General features: G+C 36.5%; 1 protein-coding gene and 2 pseudogenes across 1 annotated transcript in view; 1 reads left to right on the top strand and 2 right to left on the bottom strand.

The window, feature by feature from the left end:
* Window positions 1-27,893, bottom strand: part of RNF169 (ring finger protein 169) — an 85,114-nt gene that overhangs the window by 30,303 nt on the left and 26,918 nt on the right. The window contains exon 2 of the mRNA XM_027083392.1: window positions 24,279-24,352. Coding sequence (XP_026939193.1) covers window positions 24,279-24,352 — 74 coding nt within the window. The remainder of the gene's footprint in view (window positions 1-24,278; window positions 24,353-27,893) is intronic.
* LOC113607872 (glyoxalase domain-containing protein 4 pseudogene) lies at window positions 9,906-12,728 on the bottom strand (annotated as a pseudogene).
* LOC113607764 (28S ribosomal protein S31, mitochondrial pseudogene) lies at window positions 15,334-17,773 on the top strand (annotated as a pseudogene).

Raw genomic sequence — 27,893 nt, 5'->3', positions numbered from 1 at the left:
CTGGACCAGGAGAACAGCAAAGATGTAGGCCACAGAGGGCCAGAGAAGTTGGTCTAGGCAAGAAAGGTCTTTGGGCCTACTGGAAACAGAAAAAATGGCTTATCACAGTTCCATCGTCCTACAATTTATGTGGATCTTGTGATCCACAGGATAGGTCAAGATACATTGTCTACAAAGAAAGTTAAGGCAGACTAATATGCTCCTCATTTGGGGGAGGTAGCATGGCATTATGAAAATAAGATGGGTTTTGGAATTTAAAACCTGGGTTCTAGTGGTTCTGTCACTTATTTAGCAGCTATATGATCTTGGGCAAATGAACCACCATATGCTCACCTACAAAACAGGATAACTCTACTTACTTTGCAGATATCGTTGTAAGAAATAAATGAGATAATAATATACAGTATTTACTGCAGTATCTTGCTATATACTTACAGTATATCAAGAGTTCCCTTTCCTAACCTCCCTTTATTCTCTTTTCATTGCCTAGGATTTTAATAAAATTTAAATGACAATGTATATGAAAGCAATTCTAGGCTATTAATATTTTTAATCATACTTATAAAATAAAACTAAAGAACAAATAAATATTTTTCATTGGCTGTCAACTGGGTTAAAAAACAAAAACAACAATAACAATAAACAACAATAAGATTTAGTCTTATCTTTCCAATTTCCACAGGTATGATTCCAATAAGCCTGAACTAGTCTTTAACATGCTGGGTCTAATTCAAGAGGTTATGAATATGCAAAGAACACCATAAACAATGTTACGTCAGGAGGAGACTCAAATGAAATAATGTACTCCCAACTCTGCCCAAGTCAAACAAGAACACAAGAGGAAGAAAGCTAACCCATAGCTAGGCAGAAAGCAAACCTGAAGTCTATGCTAACTGCCCACATGAAAGATCAATGCCTTTTTATGATCTTACATCAATGCCTTTTAATGATCTTAGATGACCACAGGCTACAAAGGGGCATTTCACTTTTAGAGGATAGAAAGGCAGAGTGGCACACACAAAAAACAGGTTTTATATCACGTTATCATTTACTGAACTCTATGTGTCAGGTGCAGAGCTAAAGCACTATTACATTATCTCATTATCTCTACTTTAAAAATTAAAAAACTAAGGTTTAAAAAAAACTATGGCAAATTCACAGAGCCATAGCCTTGGAGCTGGAATTCAAACCTATGTTTACCTCGGTTGTTCTCAACCAAGGATGATTTTGCCTCTCAGGATACATCTGGCAATGTCTGGAGACACTTTTGACTGTCACAACTGAGGGGATAAGGTGTGTGGTGCTACTGGCATCTAGTGGGTAGAGGCCAGGAACTGCTACTAAACATCCGAAATGCATAGGATAGCCCCCAACAATATATACATACACAGACGTTGCTATTTTTAAAAAACTAAATATTAGGGCTTCCCTGGTGGCGCAGTGGTTGATAGTCCGCCTGCCGATGCAGGGGACGCGGGTTCGTGCCCCGGTCTGGGGGAATCCCACGTGCCGCGGAGCAGCTGGGCCCGTGAGCCATGGCCACTGAACTTGCGCGCCCAGAGCCTGTGCTCCGCAACGGGAGAGGCTGCGGCAGCGAGAGGCCCGCGTACCACCAAAAAAAAAAAAAAAAAAAAAAAAAAACTAAATATTAAATTTCCTGTTTTATGTATTTTAGTGTTATTTTGTTTTGTGCTTGTGTTTACATACTATGTTCTCTGGCTTTTCTAGTGTTTTAGAATGCATCCTTTGCCTCCTAATAATGTTTATGGCTGCTCTCAAAGTTTTTGACAATTAACTTGTGTGTTGTTGGCAAAACAACCTTCTCATTGCAATGTTGAGTCTCTGCTAACACAGCATCACCTTAAAGGTAAAAATTTACAAAATTGAAAAACCCATATATACATTTAAATCTTCACATGAATCATGTTGGTGTTTTCTCTATATTGGGTTCTGCAGATGCTTTTTTTTTGGTCCCTTTTGATGGTTATTTATAAGGACTTGAGAACTTGGTATCTAGGAAAGAGTTTTTATATTCAGCGAAAATGACTTGGTGTCAGAAAATAGCATATAAACTTGAATAAGAAGTATCAATAGCTGCTGTTTACTGAACTCTTCCATGTTTTGGGCATTAAGTTTATAGAGCTTACCTTATCATTATCATTTTATAGACACAAAAATTAACATTCAGTGGTTATTTCCTGAAGTCAGTGTTTGAATATCGAAGAGCTTAGATTTTAAAGCAAACCACTGGCTTCAAATACCACGGTTTCTCAACCTCAGCACTACTGACATTTTGGGTTAGATAATTCTTTGTTATGGGGAGCAGGTCAGAGTCTGAGTAGAAGGCTTATTCATGAATACTTTATTGGGTAGCAGGAGTTAAGGATCGAGTAGTATAACAAGGAGAGACAGCAAGCCAATAAAAGTGGTTGGCTTGACAGTTGGCTACAGAAGACAATATGAGAAACTGTATGCAATGCAGCTCAAGACTATCAATCAGAAGTGAGAAAGGGGGAAGCATATATATATATATATATATATATATATATATATAGACTCCCACTTCCTGCTGACCAAAGTTTGCTCCACGGGATGTTAAATACCCCTGACGCTGGCTCAAGTAAGTTCTCATGGTAGGGACTGCAGCAGCAACCACAGAGAAGCCCTAGAGCTAAAAGCAAGAGGCAAGCAGTAGGAGCCAAAACAAAAGAGATCTCAGCTTGTACCAAGTGAAGCCGCCCACCACTGTAAGTGGAATGCTTATTACTGCCTCCATTTTTTTTTAAATTTATTGGCCACGCCCAGCAGCTCACAGGATCTTAGTTCCCTGACCAAGGATGGAACCCATGCCCCCTGCAGTGGAAGCTGGGAGTCCTAACCGCTGGACTGCCAGGGAAGTCCCTGCCTCCATTTTTAGACGCTAATTATTAAAGAAAAACTATTGATTTCTGTACAGTAATCTCATTCTCAGCCACACTATCAAGAGTACAATGTAATTTTTTTCCTCAAAATATCTTTACTTTTTCATCATTAATTTTTATAAATAAACGTTTTTGTTTTTTTTTTTGGCCAGGCCGCGTGGCACGTAGGATCTTAGCTCCCCGACCAGAGATCGAACCCCTGAAGTGGAAGCACAGAGTTTTAACCACTGGACTGCCAGTGAATTCCCAAAAATAAACTTTTAAAAATCAAAGCATTATATACAGTGTACAAATCATAAATGTAAAGCATGACAAATTATACAAAATAAGCACATCCATGTAACTACCACCCAGATCAAGAAACAATATATTAGCAGTACCCCTTGTGCCTATTCCTCACCCCAAAGTAACCATGATCCCAGCTTCCCACACCAAAAAGAATCATTTCACCTATTTCTGAAATTTATATAAGTGGAATCTTATATATGTATTGAATCTGTCTTCCTTCAGTCAACATTCCATTTGTGAGATTCATCCATGTAGCTGCATGTAGTAGGTTGTTCTTTCTCATTGTTTTATAGTATTCCATTGTTTGACTACAAAACAACAATTCTATTGTTAATGGATATTTGCATAGTTATTAATTTGTAGCTATTTACAAATAAACTGCTATGAACATTCTTGTGTACGTATCCTGATACACATACTGTTCTGTGCGGTATATTCTAAAAGAGAAGCTGTTTAGTCATAACGCACGGGTACACTGCCATAGTTTCCCCAAATTGGTTGTACAAATTACACTCCCACCCCAACCTGCAATGTAGCAGAATGACAGTTGCTCTCAACCTTGTTAACAGTATTGTCTATTTCAGCCATTTCAGTGCATATATATTGATACTGCATTATGACTTCAATTTGCATTTCTCTGATGACTAAAGATCTAGAGCAGCTTTTCATGTCTTTATTGACTATTTGGAAATTCTCTTTTATGATGTGCCTATTCACATCGTTGCCCTTTCTCCTTTAAAATATTTGGGATTTTCCCTAGTAATTTGTAGGAGTTATTTATATTTTTTGAATATGAGGCAGTTTTCAAGAAAAAAAATATACCTACAAGATACATACATACACCCACCCACACACCCACACTTTTTTTCCCCTCTCACGGTAGCTTGCCTTTTTTTTTTTTTTTTTTTTTTTTGCGGTACGCAGGCCTCTCACTGTTGTGGCCTCTCCTGTTGCGGAGCACAGGCTCCAGACGCGCAGGCTCAGCGGCCATGGCTCATGGGCCCAGCTGCTCCGCGGCATGTGGGATCTTCCCGGACTGGGGCACAAATCCGTGTCCCCTGCATCGGCAGGCGGACTCTCAACCACTGCACCACCAGGGAAGCCCGCTTGCCTTTTTCACTCTCCTGTTAGTGCCTTTTAAAGACAAGATGCTCCAGGTTTTAATACAGTTTAATTTAACATTAGTGTTTTTTATATCCCATTTCAGAAATTCTCTCATCGTATCTTTAAGGAGCTTATTATTTGACCTTTCACATTTAGATCTACAATCCACTTTGAACTGGTTTTTAAAAAATCAACTATGTTAAGGCATAATCTACATACGATAAAATGATCACATGGAATGCATAGCTCGATGAATTTTGACAAATGTATATATCCATGTAACTGTATCCCTAATCAAGATATAAAACATTTTTACCACCCAAAAAAGTCCCTTCAAACCCACTAGTGGGAATTCCTTGGCGGTCCAGTGCCTAGGACTCCGTGCTTTCACTGCCGAGGGCCCAGGTTCGATTCCTGGTCAGGAAACTAAGATCCCACAAGCCTTGCAGCACAGACAAAAACAAAAACAAAGACAAATGACAAAAAAAAATCCACTTAAAAAAACCCACTAGTAATCAATCTCCCATGCCACTCAGCCCTAAGCAACCCTTAATCTTATAACTATGACTACAGATTAGTTTTGCCTGTTATAAAATCATACAGCATATATTCCTTTATGTCAGGATTCATTCACAGCATATTTTTGATATTCATCCATGTTACTAAGTTTATTATATTATATTCCTTTTATGGATGAGTTATATTCCATTGTATGAATATACCACAATTTGTTTATCCATTCAAGTATTGTACGTTTGGGTTGTATTCAGTTTGGGGCTGTTATAAAGCTGTTATGAACATTCATGTCTTTTTGTGAACAGATGTTTTTATTTTGCTTGTCTAAACAGCTACAAGTGGAATTGCTGGGTCAAGTAGTAAGTATATGTTTAAATTTATAAACTGCCAAAATGTTTCCCATGGAGGTTATACCATTTTACACGGTCAGCCCTCCACATCCGTGGGTTCCACCATCAGTGGATTTAACCAACCACAGATCAAAAATCAATCTGTCTTTGGTGGAACCCATGTACACCAATCCCACAGACACCAAAGGCCAACTGTACTCTGCGATTTTATATAAGGGACTTGAGCATCCATGGATTTTGGTATCCACGGGGTTTCTGGAACCATTCCCCCACAAATACCGAGGGAGGATTATATTCCCACTAACAATGCATGAGAGTTCCAGCTTATTTACATTCTCATACTCATTTGGACACGTGGAATTCTTAGCCTTTTAATTTTAGCTATTCCAGAGGATGTAGGGGATATCCTATACGTGATTTTAATGAGTATTTCCCTGCTGGTTAATTATGTTGAGCATCTTTTCATATGTTTAGTAGCATGTCTTCTTTTGTGAAGTGTCTATTTTCAATAAAACCTTTTATCCTATTTTTTTAACCTTATTATCAGGTGCATGAGTTTTTTTTATAAGTTCTGGATGAAAGTCCACTGTTAGATACACATTTTGAGAATATCTTCTCCCAGTCTTTGCTCTGCGTATTTCTTAAATGAGTGGAGGTTTTTTACTTCAATAAAATTTAACATCATTTTTTTCTTCTGTGATTAGGATTTTTTCGGTTCTTGACTAGTAAATCTTTGCCTATCCCAAGGTCAATAACTTTTTCTTCTGTTTTCTTCTGCATAGTTTTAGCTTTTACATTTAGTCTATGATGCATTTTGAATTAATGTTTGTATATGGTATAAAGGAGAGATCAAGATTGACTTTTACTTATTCATAGGATATTCAGTTTGTTCCAGCACCATTGTTGAAAAGATTGTTCTTTTGCCACTGAATTACTTTTGTGCCTTTGTGAACATCAACTGACTATATATGAGTGGGTTTATTCCAGGACTATACTCTATTCTACTGATTATATGTCTTTTCCTTATGCCGACACCATAGTGTCTTGATGATTATCATTTTAAAATCTGTAAGTAAAGTCCTCCAATAATAACAGTCATTATTCACAGACAACATGATCCTCCATGTAGAAAATCCACCAGAATCTACAAAAAAGCTACTAAAACTACTAAATGAGTTTAGCACAGTTGTAGGATAAAATATCAAAATATAAAAACCAACAGTATTTTTACATACTCGCAAGAATTATAACACTTACAGTAATATCCAAAAATGTGAAATACTTAAGATAAATCTGACAAAATATCTGGAAAGTGAAAACCACAGAACACTGCCAAGAGAAACTAAAGAAGACCTAAATAAATAGAAGAATACCATGTTGACGGATATGAAGACTCAATTATTGAGATGTCAGTTCTCCCCAAATTGATCTATAGACTCAATGCAATCCCAATCAGAATGCCAGCAAGTTTTTTTGTAGAAACTGGCAAGCCAATACTAAAATTCAGATGGATATACAGAGAACCAAGAAGCCAAAATAACTTTGAAAAAGAACAAAATTGGAGGATTAATACTAATGGATTTTAAGACTTATTATAAAGCTACAATAATCAAAACAGCATGGTATTGGTGTGAAAATAAACAAACAGATCAATGGTACAGATACAATACAGAGTTTAGAAATAATCCCATAAATATATGGGTAACTAATTTTTGACAAAGGTGCAAAAGGCAATCCAATGGAGAAAGGATAGTCTTTTCAACAAATGGTGCCAGAATAACTGGGAAATCCATACACACACCATATATAAAAACTCAAAATGGATCACAGACCTACATGTAAAGCCTAAAACTCTAAAATGTCTGGAAGAAAACATAGGAGAAAATCTTTGTGACTTTGGGCTGGGAAAAGAATTCTTGGATATAACACCAAAAGCAAAATCCACAAAGGAAAAAAAATATATAAACTGTATTTTTTAAAAAATAAATAAATTTATTTATTTTTGGCTGCTTTGGTTCTTTGTTGCTGTGAGCAGCTTTCTCTAGTTGCATCAAGCAGGGGCTACTTTCGTTGTGGTGTGCGCACTTCTCATTGCAGTAGCTTCACTTGTTGCAGAGCATGGGCTCTAGGCGCAGGGGCTTCAGGAGTTGTGGCACGTGGGCTCTAGAGCGCAGGCTCAGTAGTTGTGGTCCACGGGCTTAAATGCTCTGCGGCATGTGGGATCTTCCCAGACCAGGCCTCAAACCCGTGTCCCCTACATTGACAGGCGGATTCTTAACCACTGTGCCACCAGGGAAGCCCTAAACTGTATTTTTTGAAAGTTAAAAACTTCTACCCATCAAAAGGCTCTAAGAAAATGAAAAGACTGACACACACTGGGAGAAGAATATTTGCAAAGCATATACCCGTTAAGACTTGTACCTGAAGATCTTTCAAAATTCAACAGCAAGAAAATACAAATAAACACATGAAAAGATGCTCAACATCACTGGTCATCAGGGAAATACAAATTAAAACCACAATGAGATACCACTACACACCAGTTAGAATTGCTAAAATTAAAAAGACTCACCACAGCAAACGCTGACAAAGATTGAGAGAAACCAGAACTTTCATACTCTACTGGTAGGAATTAAAATGGTAAAACCACTCTGGAAAAGTTTGGCAGTTTCTTAAAAAAGGACACACACCTACCATATGATCCAGCCTTCTCATGACTAAGTATTTACCTAAGAGAAAAAAAATTCTATTCTATACAAAGACTTGCATGTGAATGTTCACAGTAGCTTTATTTCTAATAGCCAAGAACTGGAAACAACCCGAATTTCTATTAACAGGCAAATAGATAAACATATTGTGACATATCCATACAATGAAATAGTATTCTGCAATAAAAAAGAATAAACTATTGATACATGTAATTAGTGAATGAATCTCAAAATAATTATGCTGAGTAAAAAAGCCAAATAGAAAGGCATACACAACTTATGCCAAAAAGAACAAACAGGTTAATTGGACTTCATCAAAATTAAAAACTTTTGTGCAAAGGACACTATCAAAAAAGTGAAAAGACAACCTATAGAGTGGGAGAGAATATTTGCAAATCATGTATCTGATAAGGATTTAATATTCAGAATACATAAAAAACTCTTAAAACTAAACAACCAAAAGACAAACAACCCAATTCAAAACTAAGCAAAAGACTTGAATAGACATTTCTCCAAAGAAGATATAAAATGGTCAATAAGCACATGAAAAAAGGCTCAACATCATTATTCATTAGGGAAATGCAAATCAAAACCTAACGAGATACCCACTAGAATGATTATTTTTTTAAAACTCAGAAAATAACAAGTGCTAACAAGAACATGGAGTAATTGGAGCCCTCATACATTGCTAGTAGGAATGTAAAATGGTGCAGCTGCTGTAGAAAACAGTATGACGATTTCTCAAAAAATTAAACATTCAATTATTCCCATGACCCAGCAATTCCACTCCTAATTACATACCCAAAATAAAATCAGGAGTCAAACAGATACTTGTATTCCAATGTTTATTGCAGCATTATTCACAAGAGCCAAAAAGTGGGAAGGAGATGAAAGGATCAACAAAATGTGATATATGCATACAATGGGATATCCAGCCAAAAAAAGGAATGTAGTACTAAAACATGTTACAATGTGAATGAACCTTGAAAACATTATGCTGAGTGAAATAAGCCAGGTCACAAAAGGACAAATACAATATGATTCCACTTACATATCTAGAATAGGCAAATTTGTAGAAAGAAGGTTAGAGGTTACTAGGGCCTGGGGTGATGGTAGAATGGGGAGATATTAATGGGTACACAGTTTCTGTTTGGAGTGATCAAAATATTTCGGAAAAAGAAAGCAGTTTTGATTGCACAACACTGTGAATGTACTTAAGGCCGCTGAATTGTACACTTGAAGTGGTTAAATTGGCAAATTTTATGTCATATATATTTTACAGCACAACCTATTATATAAGTATCATGAAATTCCAGCTAGCTTTCTATCCTTTTAGATACTACAATAAACAATCTGGGGGCTTCCCTGGTGGCACAGTGGTTGAGGGTCTGCCTGCCGATGCAGGGGACACGGGTTCGTGCCCTGGTCCGGGAGGATCCCACATGCTGCGGAGTGTCTGGGCCCGTGAGCCATGGCCACTGAACCTACGTATCCCGAGCCTGTGCTCCGCAACAGGAGAGGCCACAACAGTGAGAGGCCCGCGTACCGCAAAAAAAAAAAAAAAAAAAAAAATCTGTATGACAGGTTTCTCAAGGCAATATCCTAGTAGCAGGCTTCAACTAGTCTTCTAATTAGAATCAGGTAGTTGAACTGTCTAACAGCTAAACACAGGAGCAAACAGAATTCCTAGCCATAGGGCAAGGTGCCGTCAAAGGAATAGACTGTTGAGCTCGCTAGATTCTTAAATCCTGTTCATGGAAGGGTGGAGATGCCCATAGAATATTTGTAGCTAATCCATATATCTTGAATAATACTCATTTCACCATGAAAAATTATTTATCTTCATAACTGTAGAATCTGAGTGATGGGTATACAGGGGTTTTATTGTTCATTTTATTGTTTTTTTATATTTGTTTAAATATTACACAATTTAGAAATCATTTATAACATCCATTATGCAAGTTAAAAAACCTCAGATGCTGGGTGATTATAGAAATAATTGAAGGGCTTATAGGAGCCTATGCAGAGAAAGTTCTGATTATAGTCTCTCAAATGCTAAGTAACTACTCCAGAGTATGTATTCCCTATTAGTACTTCAATGTTAACTAGCCATCCTTAGAGTTTAAAGCAAAACACATATACACCACACTGTTTCAAACGAAATATTTTAAAATACATTTCATAACATCCAGAACATACTTCTTTCTACCACGGATTTTTAACACAAATTGCTTGTGTCCAATTGCTTGTTTTCAAATTTCCCTTCCCTCAGACACTATGAGCTTCTATCAACCTGGAACCATGCTATTCATCCTTGATTTCCCCCCTCCCACTTTAGTTCTGGACATAGGGCCTGTATTCAATAAGTTTAATTCCACAGATATTTACAGAGCACTACAGTCTATGTGTTAGGCATTGCTTTTAGTGCTGAGGATACAGCCCTGATCAAAAATGACAAAGCTGTTTGCATGGTGCTTAGATTCTATAAGAATGTGATCGAAATGAAAGATATGATGGGACTAATCAATTTTTAATAGGTCTTCCAACTAATATTCTCTGCAATACAAACTATACCTATTTTGGCGACTCTACCAGTCCCCATGCTTTGGGGAGCTTCTCTCAATTCCACAATAAAAGGTAACCAACCCGACAGTGCCATGAACACAGGGCTGGTGGGAAGAGTGCTGCTCAATGGCATTTTTTTTTAAATTGGATTTAATTGTTCTCATTAAATCTACATGCTTATCAAAATTCCCTCCATCCCCAACCAAAGATAATGTTCCATATAGCTGTCCCAGGCTGGAGAAGAATTTATTACTAATCTAACACAGTCACACACAGAATTTGCCCTTACAGTGACAGCGCAGATGTCAGCAAGAGTTCTCCTCTAAATGGACTGATAATGATAGGATTTTCTCTCTAAAATATATCAGAGCTCTCAAAGGTTAAAATACACAAATTTTCACCACTCCAGCCTCTTTGCCTGTATAGGAAACCATCAAGTTGTGAGAGCATTTATCACACATCAGGCATCACAGGTGTTTGACAGGAATCACTAACGCCTGTTCCACGTGATGTCTTCAGTTAACCTGAAGCCTTTGGTTTATTTTGTGGAGCAAACCATTCATCTCTTTTAACTTCTGCCATTGCATCAGCCAACAATTTGCTTCCCTTTGGATCCATCTTCGAGAGTTCTTGAAACGCTTCTTCCCTCACAAAGCAAATTTCATGTCCATCAGGGTCAGTCAGAATGATCACTTGCACTGTTGCTTTCCCTGGAGTGTCCAGACTCACGAGGAGAGTCAGAATCTTCTGATTCTCCCTTTTTATCAAGTCTTCTAAGTCTGACAACTCTTTCTGGGGGCAAGAAAAGGCAATTCGTCCAAAAGCTGCTTGCATGATCAACTGCCCCCCTGGATGCCCTGTAGCTCCAGCTTAAACTGGTTATCAGCATAGCCCAGCAAAACTCTGTGCTTCTTTTCATCTTTTTCATAAATTTTCATTCCCAGCAGATTAGACCAGTAGTTCAAGGACTTCTGAAGATCAGAAATTGCTAGAGTTACTTTTAATACAGGATCTGACTGAGGTGGACTGCGGTTCTGCAAATAGAATTTATATCCTCTGGGGGCTTTGGTTTCAAAGACACCTACTGCGACTTCATTGAGTGGCCACTCCAGCTTCCTGGCTTTGCAGACAGCCTGGCTAGAAGCAAGCGTGATACCCATGAAGTCACTGCCAAGCTACAGTCTCTGATGCCATAACTGTAAGTCAGTTCTGCAACAAAATGATCATCCTCAGGTCCAAATTCTATCACTGATTTACTCCATTTCCCATCATAAGGCCTTCATCCCCAGGACATCACAATAGAAACATTTGGAAGTGGTTTTCCACTTTGAACATGAAGTGCAGAGCCCTGAGAGTCGCTATGACCACCTACACTACCCACCCCTCACGGGTACAGCGCCGTGCTGCCCACAGGTGACACCAGCACAGTAATCCCAATGGCACTTTAAAGATTAGAGGCTCATGCATCCATAATTTTCTCATTTTTGTATCTAAATTGGTAAAATGGTCCACCACCCTCTGATAGTAGACTACAGAAATAATTTGTGAGAGTTGTAGGACCTTCTAGCCTCATGGTGTTTCCTTAATCTTTCCCCTAACACACAACTAACAGATTTTTCCTATAAAATATTATATATAAAAACATATAGTAAATTATATGAGTTATACATATATAACTCATTTCCTACATTTTCTAGTTATCTCTGGGCCAAAGGTTCTCAAACTGGGACCCCAGACCCTTAAGAGGATTCACAAAGGTAGTGATGGAAATCTTTAATTTTCAATATATTTTTAACAATCTAACAAATCATATACTTATAGTCCATAAGGTTCTACCCACTAAATACCTCAATAAATAGGTTGAATACATTTTTGTTGCTTATCTAGGGCTTATTCTTTAATAGAAGACATTAACAATATTTTAAATTATTAAGGGGGTTATGAAAAGAATATATATTATATAAGCTGATAAAGTTGGGGACCACTGCTTCAGAAACACTGCTCCAGACCATGATGAACTTGTTAGATATTCAAATTAATATCAGAACATTTCAATTTACTTTGGTATCTATAGTGATCAATGCTTTGCATCTTCCATCTGGTTCCTAGGCTCTCATTTGATACTAACAGTTACCACTTATATAGGGTCTAATTGGTGACTACTGCTGATGCTACCCACAAAAAGCAAGTGTTTGGGGTAAGTAAGGACTACTTGAAGCTTCCATCTCACAGAATCCAGAAATCATAGCAAATCTTGCATACAAGGCAAAAGCCATGACTTCTACTTGAACAATCACATAAATAGCACCAAAGCAACTATTTGCTCTTATGATTCTTACCTAATTTTAACAAACTGATAACACTATGCTCTCTTCACTTTAAATTCTTAAACACCTTTCAATTTAAATGTTATGTTTAGAATAAAGTATATTTAAATATTTATGCCAATATAACATTTTACAAATTTTCTCCTTTATGTAATAAAGTGTTTTAAATTACTTTAATATAGGTTTTAAATTATTACATGTGCTCTACAGAAATGCATATAAAATTAATTTTAAGCGTTCAAGTTTATACATAAATTGAACCAGCAGATACTAAGTCATATGTTTAGTTGCCAAGCTAAAAGGCTAAATGAAGGGGCGTGCACTCACAAGAAGTATAAAGTAAGAGCTCTAAATCATTGATTATGAAAAGGCAAAGACAGGTCTTCACCGTCCAAAGTTCAAGAAAACTGGGAATCATTTATGGTTCATACCACTAACTTTCCAGCTTCCAACCATGACTTTTTGACAGTCAGCCACTTCTCACTCAAATGAACAAATTAAAAAATGGCAGTAATGGAGGGGGGTTACTTTGCGCTAGATTTTTTCTTTTTTTCTTTTTTTGCGGTATGTGGGCCTCTCACTGTTGTGGCCTCTCCCGTTGCGGAGCACAGGCTCCAGACGCGCAGGCCCAGCGGCCATGGCTCACGGGCCCAGCCGCTCCACGGCATGTGGGATCTTCCCGGACCGGGGCACGAACCCATGTCCCCCGCATCGGCAGGCGGACTCCCAACCACTGCGCCACCACGGAAGCCCTGTGCTAGATTTTTTTTAATTCCAAATTTTAAAGAATAATAATAATTCTTATATATGGATTACTATGTACCAGGCACTATTTCACAATAACCCTTTAAGCTAGGTACTATGGGGTCCACTTTACAGACCAGGAAACTAAGAAATGGAGAGATGAACTAACTTGCCCAAATTCACATGGAGAGTCAGGATTTGAACTTAGATGGCTCTTAAGCACTTTAATAAACTGCCTGTCAGCTAAGGGCAAAATAGCCACATCATTTGTATTGTGATTTACTGAGCACCTGCAATTTTTTTTAAAGTTTGACATAAACAAACAAAAAGTGGACTCTCAAATGTAAGCAGCAAATGAGGTTTTAAACTCTCATCTGAAACCAGAAAAATAAAACCAAGCTGGCAATTTTACTGAAAGTGGATTACCTGTGAATTTTTACACAGATTTGGATAGAGATGGGAAATTTTTTAAATTATCTTGTGGAATCTTTTTTAAATATCATATTTTTAAAAGTGATTTCTGATTCTTGAATGGTTTGGCTTTAAGTAAAATATTGGCACGCATGTAATATATCACAATGATATTTTCTGTTATTTTATACAGCCATTAAAAATGTTGGCATGGATCAAAATACACTGATATGGAAAGCTTCATATGATATGTTAAACAAAACAGTCAGTAAAAAGGGCATGTAAAGTGTGATCCTAAATCTATTCTGTAAAAAGTCTTAAGCTTAAGTTTATGATAAACATTTTTCCTTCCAGTTTTACTGAGATACAATTGACATACAGCACTGTACAAGTTCAAAGTGTAGCATAATGATTTGACTTACATACATCATGAAATGATTACCACAATAAGTGTAGAGAACATCCATCATCTCATACAGATTCAACATTAAAGAAGAAAAATTTTTTTCCTTGTGATGAGAACTCAGGATTTACTCTTAACTTTCTTTTTTTTTAAAATTAATTAATTTATTTATTTGGGGGGGGCATTGGGTCTTCGTTGCCACATGCAGGCTTTTTCTAGTTGCAGTGAGTAGGGGCTACTCTTCATTGCGGTGCACAGGCTTCTCATTGTGGTGGCTTCTCCTGTGTGGAGCACAGGCTCTAGGCACGTGGGCTTCAGTAGTTGTGGCATGCGGGCTTCAGTAGTTGTGGCTCGTGGGCTCTAGAGCACAGGCTCAGTAGTTGTGGCACATGGACTTAGTTGCTCTGCGGCATGTGGGATTTTCCTGGAGCAGGGCTCGAACCCGTGTCCCGTGCATTACAGGCAGATTCTTAATCACTGCACCACCAGGGAAGTCCCTCTCTTAACTTTCATATACAGCAGTGTTAATTATATTTATCATGTTGTACATTACCTCCTTAGTACTTATTTATCTTATAACTTGGAACTTTATACCTTTTGACTGTCATCATCCAATTCCCTTTCCCACCACCTCCTGCCTCTGGTAACCACAAATCTGATCTCTTTTTCTGTAAGTTTGCTTGTTTGTTCTTGAAGTACAACTGACCTACAACACTATGTTAGTTCCTGTTACACAACATAGTGATTCAATATTTCTGTACTCAAAATGATCACCATGATAAATCTAGTTATGATCTGTCACAATACAATGATATTACATAGTTATTGACTATATTTCCCCACACTGTACATTTCATACTCATGACTCATTTGTTCTGCAACTGTAAGTCTGTACCTCTTAATCTCCCTCACCTATTTCTTTCCTCCCCTCTCCCCTCTGGCAACCACCTGTTTGTTCTCTGTATCTATAACTGTTTTCTGTTTTGTTATGTCTGTTCATTTGTTTTTTAGATTCCACATATAAGTGAAATCATACAGTACTGGTCTCTCTCTGTCTGACTTATTCACTAAGCGTAATGGGGGTGGGGCATGTTTGGCAGAGGATGCACTACCCCCATTGTATTCCCATTTCAGCTTGTTTCTCCACAATGTTTCCAAGAGTGTGGGGCTCCCTACCCCTCTGCCCCCTTTCCCACCTCCCTTTGTGCTCTGGAGGCCCAGAGGAATTGGTAGCTGCAATTTGTGTTATTCCCTTCTCTGAATATAATGGTCAGAACAAAAAAAATAATATCCAAAGATACTTTGGTACTAACAGCATGATCTACAGCAAGAAAGATAAGCATTTGGCTCCAATCCATGAGATTCCAAGGAGAGAGACAGCCAAGACAGTGTAAAGAAGAATAAGAAAAAAGACTTGATAAATATTATTAAGGGCATGAAAGTTGAAAGCACAGTAAATGTACAAACAACAAAGCCACCCAACAGAAGACAACTTAAAAGTGTGGAGGCTACAACTAGCAGGCTTCAAAAAGCTCCAGAAGATGTCCCCAAAAGAGAAGTGAATCCCTGAGTCCTGAGTTGGTGGTGGCTGCACCTGCTGTTGCAGACTACCCCTTTTGACAAGCAGATGACCAAGTCAGAGCTGCTTCAGCAGCACAAGGAAGACTCAAGGGCACAGAAAGAGGGCAAAAGAACTAAAATTAGTTTCAGTAACATCATATCAGCTACGAAAGTTGCCAGATCTGCCTGCCACAGCTAGAGTTAGTACAAGACTAGTGAATCAGATGCAGTTTGATGAAGGAGCTGATGATGATGATGTTGGTCAGGATCTTCAACCTGATCTTAAGACCACTGATCTTAGAACAAGTTTTAGGAAAAATATATTCAAAGGCAAGAGGCTTAATATTTTTGGGCTTAAGGCAGTTACTAAAGAGGCACCTGACACACAGAGACAACACCTTCACTTTGGATTGTGGAATCTGCTAAGCAGTTAGCCACAGTCAATGAACAGTCCTTTCAGAATGATTCTGAAGAGATGAGCCAATGGACAAAAGAGGAGAACCTGTGGGAGTCCCAATTAACAATGAAGCAGGTTTTGATGATAAGGGTTCAGAATCTCATTAACATATATTTCTGGATAAATACCTGGAGGATTTTCCAAAACAAGGATCAACTCGCCACTTCATGGAGCTGGTGACCTGGCCTTTCCAAAAACCCATCTGAGTGTTAAGCAGAAGGTCGAACACTTAGAGTGGTTTAGAAATTACTTTAATGAAAAACAGGATGTTCTTAAAGAGAGTGACATACAGTTCAACGGGAAATTTTTATTTCAAGCTATTGGAGATTGGTATTATAAACAAAATAATTTGACTAGAAAAAAATACAATAAACATTTAAATATGGTTATTAGGTGGCAGAATTACTGGTAATTTTCCCTTTCTCCTTTAAATCTTTTTATAATTTTGTTTTCTTTTTACAATTCACAGAATTTTATAATTCTGCTTCCTTTTATAAATAAGAAAAAATAAAGCTGTTTAAATTTACTATAAGCTTCACTAATCAGATACTTTAACAAAATGTTTTATTTTGTACAAGGGACAGAAGAGTTGTGACTATTTCTAGAAAATTCTCTCATTTGGCTTTCAAGGAGCACTGAAATGATTTTATTTAAACTAGTCTCTAAACCACATAAAATACTATACTAATGTAGTAACCTTATAACTATTGATCGTCTCCTCTCATAAATGAAAGAGACAAGGAAAAACAGGACATTACAGATATAACATGAATAACCTGCAATTCTAATTAAATTTGATCATGCTTTGTATTTCCCAAATGTGTTGTTTTCTTTGAAAAGCATATAACTTGATAAAGTTGTTTCTCCTTGTCTGGGTAGTTGTAAATAGCAAAAGACAACCACGTTAACACTTTCAGATTTTGAACATCCTATAAACTAAACAGTTGTTCCCTCGTGCAGTCAAAATTAAAACTTATTCTTTTGAGAGTTTTTCCTTCTTAGTACCATACAGCTTACCTGCTCTTAAAGATGTACTATGAGATTCTGTATTTATTTCTTATTCTAGAAAGATGCACATCAGCACATACCCAAGTATGCATTTCCTCAAAGATTACATATTGACATTTCAGAGGAAGAAGCACAGAAAATAATGTAGTAAAAAGAACTCTAGAAATCTTAAAATACATCTAGTTCTATCATGAACCAGTTGTATATCCTTACACAAGTCATTTCTCTTAAAAAGAAGGGGCTTTGAAACTGGATGATGAACAATTCAATCCATGTGTAATAAATATATAAGTGCAAGATATTATATTAGATGTGGTGGAGAGTTAAAGAGACTAAACAAACAGATCCATCTTGAAAGATTTCACAATCTAATAGGAAAAAAATGTTTTAAACAAGCAAACAACCTGCTGCATCCATGGTGCAACAGAATATATTTTAATAAATACAAGTTTCTTTTAAAGTAAGTAAATTAAAAAAATAAGGGAAAGGCCAGCTCAATATTCAGCTCATGATACACTGTACAGCCAAACAGATTTAAGTGAAATGTTCAAGCTTTAATAAAGTACACTATATTTTACAGTTTATGGCAGAAAAATAATAAAAGGAACTTTAAAGATATATTATTTCAAAGATAATTAGGCCCTAAAAGTTTACTTACCTTTAAAAAACTCCTTCAGAAAAGTTAATGTCTGCCTTATAAAGTCATTACTCACTTCAGTAACCCATTGACTGTATCTGATTACTCTGTGCTCTGGCTAAGGACTAGAACTGCATGCTTACTACTTGAATAATTCAGCCAGCAATGGGGAGAAAATACTCCTCAAAAACGAACCAGTGGTGAGGGAGAAAAAAGAAAATGGATAGGTCAGTAAACCAATTCAGAGAAAGCCTAAACCACTCATGTGATCCGCAGAATTATCAAAAGCAGTTCATCTTTCCCACTACAGAAACCAGGGAGATAAGCAGTCTCGAAGCAAAGGCTGTTTTTTTTCCCCTACCTTTAACCTTTCAGAGTCTAATGATTCAACGAAGACAAACAAGGGCATGCTGGATTATATGTTTCCAAAATCTAATATAAAGCAACTATTATTTAACCATGTGGTCAAAGTTAAGCACCTAACAAACTGCATAAGCAGAAGGAATAATGGTGTAAATAATAAGCTTAATGCAACCAATAAATAGAATTTATAGGGATGAATCAATTATTTCAAAACACAAAATGACTAACAGTCAATCTTATATAGATGAGAACCATAAAGAGATCAATATTGAAATAATTTCTCCATAAAACTTATTTTTTCATTTCAACATATATTTACTGCAGACAAGAATATAACAAGATGGGCCATTGGGATTGACATGTATACACTGATGTGTATAAAACTGATGACTAATAAGAACCTGCTGTATAAAAAAATAAAATTCAAAAAATATATAATAAGAATATAAATATTCAAGAATGAATATAACAAAATTCTTTCCCCAATCAATGTAACAAGATGGAGGACTGAGCACATGCTAATTTTCTCCTTCTACTGAAAACACCATAAAATGTCAGAAAACTTCTTTTTAATAGAATACATCTATAAAAGCACAGAAAATACAGCATGCCATTAGCAATCAAGATCACAAACATCCAAAAGATGGAACTAGTTTTCACACCTAAAGGTTATAAGTAAGCAATTCATAGAAAACCTGTAAATGGCCAGTAAGCACAAGATGCTCCTCCTCTCTAGTAACCAGGGCAATGTAAATTAAAACAATGAGATATTTTATTCAGCAGATAGCAAAATATTAAAAATAATGATAAAGGCTTAGCAAAGATTTAAAGAAAAGGGACTCTCTTTTACTGTTGGTAAGAGAGTTAAGTTGAAAGAAGTCTTTTGAATATCCACCAAAATACAAAGTGTATATACAATCTGACCTGCACTTTCACTTCTAACAATCTAACTTAAAGGCAGTATTTGCTCAGATATGTTCATGTGTGTTTAGTGCAACATCTCTTCAAAACTGGGGGAAATGGAAAACAATTTAAATGATCAATGGTTAAGTGAATTATGCCTCATCCACACTATGAAATACCATTCAGTATGAAAAAAGTACCTATATGAAAGCACCTGCGGCCCCTCCACAAAAAAAGCACATATTGTTAGAGGGAAAAAAAAAAAAAAAAACTGGCTACAGAATAGATCATATTATTCCTCAAAATTCCTAGCTTCTATGAAGTATTTACCATCAGACTGTAATACCCACAACCCCTCTTTGAGGTAGTCACCTGTCAACTCCCCTTATTCACAGAAAACCTTGGCACTTAAGTTTCTGCCCAGCTACTCCAGTGATATTCCTGAAGATTTCAATATCAGTATATTCTCTCAGTTTCTTCACTTCCTTCTAGATAAATCTTTTCTTCCATCCTACTTCAGTTACCTCCTCCCATAATCATAGCCTAAACCCTGTCATGTTCAATAACTAAACCACCACCCAGTCTCACATTTAACCCTCTCACATTTAGACGACGACTTCTAGGTTTCCAACTTTACTTATATGCTAGTCACCCTACTTTTATAATTCTTTAACACCATCAAAACTTCCAGTCCACTGACTCTACCACTCTCATTGTCCACCATGTCCTCAATTCCTTCCTCAAACAACCTCCTTAAAATAACCACAGTCCAAAACTACAACAACTTCCTCGTATACACCTTCAAGTCCACAGCATCATTCCCTCTGTCATACTTTTGGTAAAATCCTAATCCTCGTTAAACCCAACCCATTGCTTACTCCAAAAGTGTTCTAATTGGTCTTATTTCCATTCTTGTCCCATGAGGCAGAGACAGCCTAGCTGCCTACCCAGTATTCATTCTTTTTTTTTTTTTTTTTTTTTTTTTGTGGTACGCGGGCCTCTCACTCCAGTATTCATTCTTTCATTCCTTACTAAAACAACCCTAGGGACTTCCCTGGTGGTGCAGCGGTTAAGAGTCCGCCTACCAATGCAGGGGACACGGGTTTGATCGCTGGTCTGGGAAGATCCCACGTGCCACGGAGCAACTAAGCCCGTGCGCCACACCTACTGAGCCTGAGCTCTAGAGCCTGCGAGCCACAAATACTGAAGCCTGCGCGCCTGGAGCCCATGCTCTGCAACAAGAGAAGACACCACAATGAGAAGTCTGTGCACTGCAACGAAGAGTAGCCCCCATATGCCGCAACTAGAGAAAGCCCGCGTGCAGCAACAAAGACCCAACGCAGCCAAAAATAAAAATAAATTTATAAAAATAAGTAAATAAAAGAACCCTAATTTTACTTAGTAAGTTAATGTACCCAGCTAAAACACTATGCTTCCCAGCTTTCCTGGCAGCTAGAGGGAGTCTGTGACACTCAACTACAAAATACAGGTGAAGTCACTCGGTACGGCTTTGGAGAAGGCTCTTTAAAAGACCCAATTCAGCTGACATAGGCCCTTCTGCCTTACCTTCTGTCTAGATGGGATTCTACAGAAGGATCAACGATGGTTGATCCACATCACAAGGAGACAGGCACACTTGAAGATGTCTAAACAGAAGAACAAAAAGGAGCCTGCATCCCTGATGTCCTAGAGCTGCCATAATCAGCCCTGGACAGCTTACCTCCAGCTTTTTGTTACTGGAGAAAAGTAAAACTCCTAATTTATTTGAGTCACTGTTTTGGGGTCTCTACTATTCACAGTAAATCCAATTCCTAATTCTTAGACCCATTACAGTTTATTCCCCACACAACAACCAGAGACCTTTTAAAAGTATAATTCAGATCATATTACTGGCTTCCCATCACACTTAAAATAAATTTAAGGTCCTTACCAAGCAACTAGGCCTTCTTTGATCTGGCCCTCTATCTCTTCCAACTCACATCTTACCAAATCCCCAAACCACCCTTCCACAACTTGTACACTCAGTTCCAGCCACAGTGTTCCTTAAACAAGTCAAACTTGTTTCTATCTCAGGGCCTTTGCATTTGCTGTTCTCTTTGCTGGGAATGCTCTTTCCTCATAAGTTTACTTGGCTTGCTCCCTCATCTCTTTCAGGTAGCAACTTAAATGTTGCCTTCTCTGAGACTTTCCCTGATCACTGTATCAAAAACAGTCTTTTTGTGTCTCAAGTTTCCCTTCCACTCCCCTCTAACTCTTCTTACCCTGCTTTACTAATATATATTAAATTTCTTTTGCTTATTTACTGTACATCTTCCCCACTAGAATGAAATCTCCCCGAGGTCAAGAACCTTGGGTGTCTTCTTCAGCATCATATTCTTAGTACCTGGCACACAGTAAGGACATAATAAATATATGATGAATAAATGAATATACATCATGATCTTATTTATACTAAAAAAGACTAAAGCATATGTGTGAGAGAGAGAGAGAGAGAGAGTGTGTGTGTGTGTGTGTGTGTAAATATATAAAGGATCTAGGATATACACTAAACTGTTGACACTCGTTATCTCTGGGGAAGAAAGTGGAAAATAAGAAAAAGGAGAACTTTCACATTTTGCTCTGCATATTCCTGCATAAAAAAGACAAAATTAACTACAACACATGGCAGGAAGAAAATTTTAAACATATTTAGAAATATAAGCCTATTTATAGAATCATAAAATTTAGAAACATAGTAACCTCAGTAAGCATAACACTACACCATGGGTGGAGGGATCTATGGTTAGTAAGCAAACATCTTTTAAAAGAACAAGAATTAGGGGAATAAAATTTCCTGTTAACGTTTTATAGCCCTTATAAAGGTTTTTACTGTCATTTAAACAAAATAATAAAGTATACTAAATAGTGTATTACATGTCAAATTAGTAATGATGAGTTATATAGAATTAATTTCCATCGCTTGCTCAGTAGAAACTTTTAAACATCTCCCTCCCCTAGGGATTCATCTAGATAATTATATATTTGTTTTGTTTCAGAAAATATGCATTCTAAGAGACATCTTTTTTATCAAGTTCTCCATCCAAATGTCTAGTGCCTTAATTTTTTTTACTTTATCGAGGCATATTTTTACATATTATATAATTCATCCATTTCAAGTATATAATTCGACGATTTTTAGTAAATTTACCAAGTTGTGGAACACACCATAAATCAGCTTTAGAAATCTTCATCGCTGTAATAAAATCACTCATGATCATTTACTGTTAATCCCCATTTTCATCCCTACTCAATCAACCATTAATCTACTGTCTGTCTCTGTACTTCTGTCTATTCCTAGACATTTTCTATAAATGGAAACATACAATATGTGGTCTCTTTTATCTGGTTTCTTTCACTTAGCATCTTTTTGAGGCTCATCCATCTGGTAGCATGTATCAGTGGTTCATTCCTTCTTATTGCTGAATAGTATTCCATTACATGGGTATGCCATATTAGTGCCTTTTGATTTTATGACTTGGATTTCCATTTTCCAGGTTATACAATGAGTGTAGGATAACCTGGGTACTTGGAGTATGGGTGGGGGGAAACCTATTTAACATTTATTTAACACAAATGACACAGGTGAGTGTTTTTCAAACCCAATCCAGTTTATGCAGAATGAGATTATCCTAGCTTCACTCAACAGCATTATGCTATCAGTCGCTTTTAAAACGATTTTCCTGTCCCTCCTTCTTAACAGGACGAAGGAACAGTTCCCCAAGGTATCCTTCTCTCTCCCAAGGCTTATAAAAAAATCTCTACACTCACTATGCCTTCTGCTTTACCTCCTTTTTCTACCTCCAAGTCCCTGTTTTCTCATTATCTTCAAGCTGACAGCTTCAAAATTTCCATATTCTCCAAGTTTCTGAAAAGTTATATTAAAACTAAATATCTGCATATTCTGGAATTTTATTTAAGAGAAATCTGTGGTTCTTTTGATGTAGCCCCCAAGAATAATTTGTTTCTATGTAGAAAAAAGCTTTGTAACTGATTTAAAACGAAAAACAAAAAAACTCACAACACCAATACAAAAGGAGCATGAGGACCCAAGTCAGCATTTGACACTCTCATTTAAAAGAAAAGATCAAAGAATATACAGTAATTAAGCACAGTTTTTTATCTTTTCTTTTTAACATGACCTTATTAAATACTGATCTTTTTCATTCAGTCTAAAATGCCATCATGTTATTGTCTTGCCTCTGTTTTATGATGATGTCTGATTAAGATTAAGTGGATTATTTGCCTTTATAAAACATTAAATATCTACATGTAGAATGATTATCTAATCGTTTATGAACCTGGGTAAGGGACGGTGGTTCTGGGAGAGGGCTAGGGAAGGATGATACAAATCTTATAACATACTTCTTATTACCAGTCTTTCTGAAGTCTTAATCTTCCAAGTGATTCCCAGACTATTAGCTTGAAAACATCAAGAATAAGATGATGTGGACACAGCTAAAAGCTTTCCCAATGGTAAACGTTCCCTAACTAGAAAATTATTCCACTACGCTTACTAGTCTAAGTTACAGTTCTTCTGGAGTACTTAAGAGAGTGAAAGCAGTAAAAGATAATACCAGCTACATGTAATTAGAGGAACCTTGCAAGATAAAGAAAAATAAGACAAGCTATTATTATTAAAGCTTAAATGTTAGATTTTATCTAACATTTAAATGCCAAGACACTCTTGGTGGCCAGTTATTGCAGCAGGTGTGTGATAGGCCGTGTGAGCTACATTTTCATCTTTGAAAGGACAGCTTAAAAGGGGTTCTGAGTTAAGGTTTACTCTACTTCCATTACAGCTACAGAATCTAACTAGACCAGTATAAGGTAGGGTACAGAAAGACAGGCTCTGCATTATAAATTTTAAAAATCCCTAGTAAATCAAAAATCCCACTAAGCATTCTTTAATGTCATCATTTCAATTAACTTTAAGAAAATGAATGGCATAATGATATGTATACTGTTATACTGTACCTTTCTCAGGCTTTCATATTCCTCACGAAGTTCCCCAGGCTTGCTTAATTTGATTGGTGCTCTGAATATAAACTCTGCAGGAAAGGGAAAAGAAAACATTTTTTAACAGAACTTTCTAGGAAGGAACCAAGATCTTGTCCTACTGCTGCCCCCACATCATAAACCACATAAAAATTGTGGTCATCTTCCACAATTTGAATATTCATTCATTCATTTAATGAATACTTATTAAAGGGTATAAACCAGGCACAGTTCTAAGCACTGGGGAGAAGCACTGAACAAATAAAGTCCTTACTATCATGGAGCTTACAATATTGTGGGGGGAAACAGACAATAAACAAACAAATGTGTGTATATAATACAACTGGTGGTACTAAGGGCTATGGAGGAAAATAAACACAGGCTGGAAGATTAGTTTATCAATATATAGAGTGGTCTGAAGGGTCTCACTGATAAATGTAACATGTTAAAAGACCTCAAGGAAAACTATATTTAAAGCTCCTAGTTCAATGTTACCAAGTAACATTTTAAATAAGCTAAAGTTTTACTCATAATACTTTGTTACTAATGTTTCTTTCTACTTCTTTTTCAACATTGCCAACAGACTATTTTCCTGTATACAACTTATATTTTCAGTATATAACCTGATTTTTTATCCTCAAAGCCTTCAGTGGTTTTGATCAGCTTACAGAATAAAGTCAAAACTCTTCAATATGTCACTCAAGGTTTTCCAGAGACTGATCACAACTTTATCTTTCTAAAGCACTGTGTCTTTCATCTCTTGACTATCTGGTTACAATATATATATGCCATATACTTCTAACCCTTTTATGCTCTTTCTCAGCTGAAATTCTCTTTTCTCCCCTTCTCTATATCCAGGCCCACAGAAGGCACACAATACACACTGGCTATATAAACAATAAAAATCCAACTTAAGAACAGGAATAAAAGATAAGTCCTAAATGCTATCAAAAAGGAAGGAGAAAATACACACTTCTGTCTCCTTAAATGTACATGACACTTCGATACACCCCTATGTATATTTAGACTTAAACACAGTATTTATTTGAAGACTTACTAACAACTCTATATCCTATTCAGGTTGATAATATTTGTTGTAGAAAAGTGGGCTCCTCAAAAAGTTGACTTTTGTCCTTTTTCAGTTGTCTCAACTACCTTAAAAAGACTCATATACACCAGAGAAATGTGGAAGATTCTTAGACAGAAACACTGGATGTAATACAGATGCAGAAAACAGTAACTTAAAGCTCTACCAAGAGAATTATTAGACCCGGGTCTTGGGAGGCAAATACGACATCACCTTCACCCACTTAAAAAAAAAGTCCTGATGACTATTTTAATCATATCTCTTAAGTACATTTCTAATTATTGGCAAATAGTATCTAAAACCAGATGCTTTAAAAGAGGAGGGGAAGAAGGAAGAGAAAAGCAAAACCCTTAAGTCAAAAAAATTCTTTTAATCCATTTATGGAGAACCTATTACCTGAACGATACTTTATATTTTCTCAGTGAATCGTCACAGAAACTTTATAAGGTAGTTATTATACCCATTTTACAATAATGAAAATGAGAGGTTAATGACTTGCCCAAGGCCACAGAACTAGCACAAGCACATGGCAAAATTAAGAGAAAAAGAATTAACAGGTATAAAGAGGGAAATTACATAATGATGAAAAAGGCAACCCATCAAGAAGCTATAATAATTATGCACTTGTATGAACCTACAACAGAGCAAAAAAAAAAGATTATAAGAGAAATTAATAAATCCAAAATTATACTAAAAACATGTAATTTTTATACTACACAATTCAAATTTCTTTCTATATAGATATGTATATATGCTTTCTATATATACTTTTAGTTTGCTGTAAAGCATTCTCATTGCTACTGCCATTTTTAAAGTAAATAACTACTTTGGCTCCATCCAACTATTAATGTACAAGAAAACTGAAGAGACTTAATGTAGAGAAAAGCCATTTGGGGAAGAATTTGCATTGTTTTATGCCTGCCAAATTTCATTACTTGCTCTGGATTTCTGTGTAATATAGTTTTTTGTGGGGTTTTTTGGGCAAAAATAGAACAGACACGCAAGTTTTTATGATACATATAATATTTAACTCAGACCATATAATTCTAGAGTTGTGAAGTTCTGGGTGAAACAAACTCTGAAGAAGCCTAGAGAAATTAAAAGGGTGATGATAATAATAATAAATCTTTTCAAGTAAGGCGTTAGAACTTGATTTTTTTAGTGCAGAAAATAAAAAATAAAAGACACCATAGAATGATTGTCATGTATATACTGGTTTAAGATGATTGTCAAAAAAAGCTGGTGCTAATTGTTTCTTTTTTTCTTTCATTTTCACAGTTCATACTTCATTTTCATCACTGAAGATGTAGACCAGTAATTCTTGAAGTGTGTCCATTGATCCCTAGGTGTCCCAGAGACCTTTCCAGGACTCTACAAGGTCAAAAAATTCGTAAGACTCTTAAGATGTTACTTGCTTTTTTTACTCTCATTCCTTCCTTAGCGTGCAGTGGACTTTCCCTACATTTCTATGAGATGTCATGACATCATTGCTTTTTTTTTTTTTACATCTTTATTGGAGTATAATTGCTTTACAATGGTGTGTTAGTTTCTGCTTTATAACAAAGTGAATCAGTTATACATATACATATGTTCCCATATCTCCTCCCTCTTGCGTCTCCCTCCCTCCCACCCTCCCTATCCCACCCATCCAGGTGGTCACAAAGCACCGAGCTGATCTCCCTGTGCTATGCGGCTGCTTCCCACTAGCTATCTATTTTATGTTTGGTAGTGTATATATGACAATGCCACTCTCTCACTTTGTCACAGCTTACCCTTCCCCCTCCCTATATCCTCAAGTTCATTCTCTAGTAGGTCTGTGTCTTTATTCCCATCTTACCCCTAGGTTCTCCATGACATTTTTTTTCTTAGATTCCATATATATGTGTTAGCATACGGTATTTGTCTTTCTCCTTCTGACTTACTTCACTCTGTATGACAGACTCTAGGGCCATCCACCTCACTACAAATAACTCAATTTCGTTTCTTTTTATGGCTGAGTAATATTCCATTGTATATATGTGCCACATCTTCTTTATCCATTCATCTGCTGATAGACACTTAGGTTGCTTCCATGTCCTGGCTATTGTACATAGAGCTGCAATGAACATTTTGGTACATGACTCTTTTTGAATTATGGTAAACCTAACTTTTAGGTGCACTGGGAAACCTAAAAATTCATGTGACTCGCTTTATTGCAGTATTCACTTTATTACGGTGGTCTGGAACCAAACTCTCAATATCTCCAAGGTATGCCTGTAATAATATTTTTATTTCATTTTCATTTACTACTCAACAGGTTTCTCTAAATTCTGAAATACTCTATTAAAGTTTAATATAATAGGTAAAAATGCTATTAGGATTTTAAACTTATATAACAGTAGCTATAACATGAAAATAATTTCTTTGAAGCCTTATGAAGTATGGTTTCAATCCACCTGAAAAAGGTCCGAAAAATAAAAATCTCCCTTTTTAAATCAAAGTCTTTTTTTTTTTTTTTTTTTTTTTTT

The sequence above is a fragment of the Aethalodelphis obliquidens genome, unplaced genomic scaffold (assembly GCF_003676395.1).
Source record: "Aethalodelphis obliquidens isolate GAN/ISIS:26980383/991018 unplaced genomic scaffold, ASM367639v1 scaffold50, whole genome shotgun sequence".
NCBI classification, from domain to species: domain Eukaryota; kingdom Metazoa; phylum Chordata; class Mammalia; order Artiodactyla; family Delphinidae; genus Aethalodelphis; species Aethalodelphis obliquidens.
The sequence above is the reverse complement of the archived record's forward strand: the minus strand, read 5'-3'. Positions and strand labels throughout refer to the sequence as shown.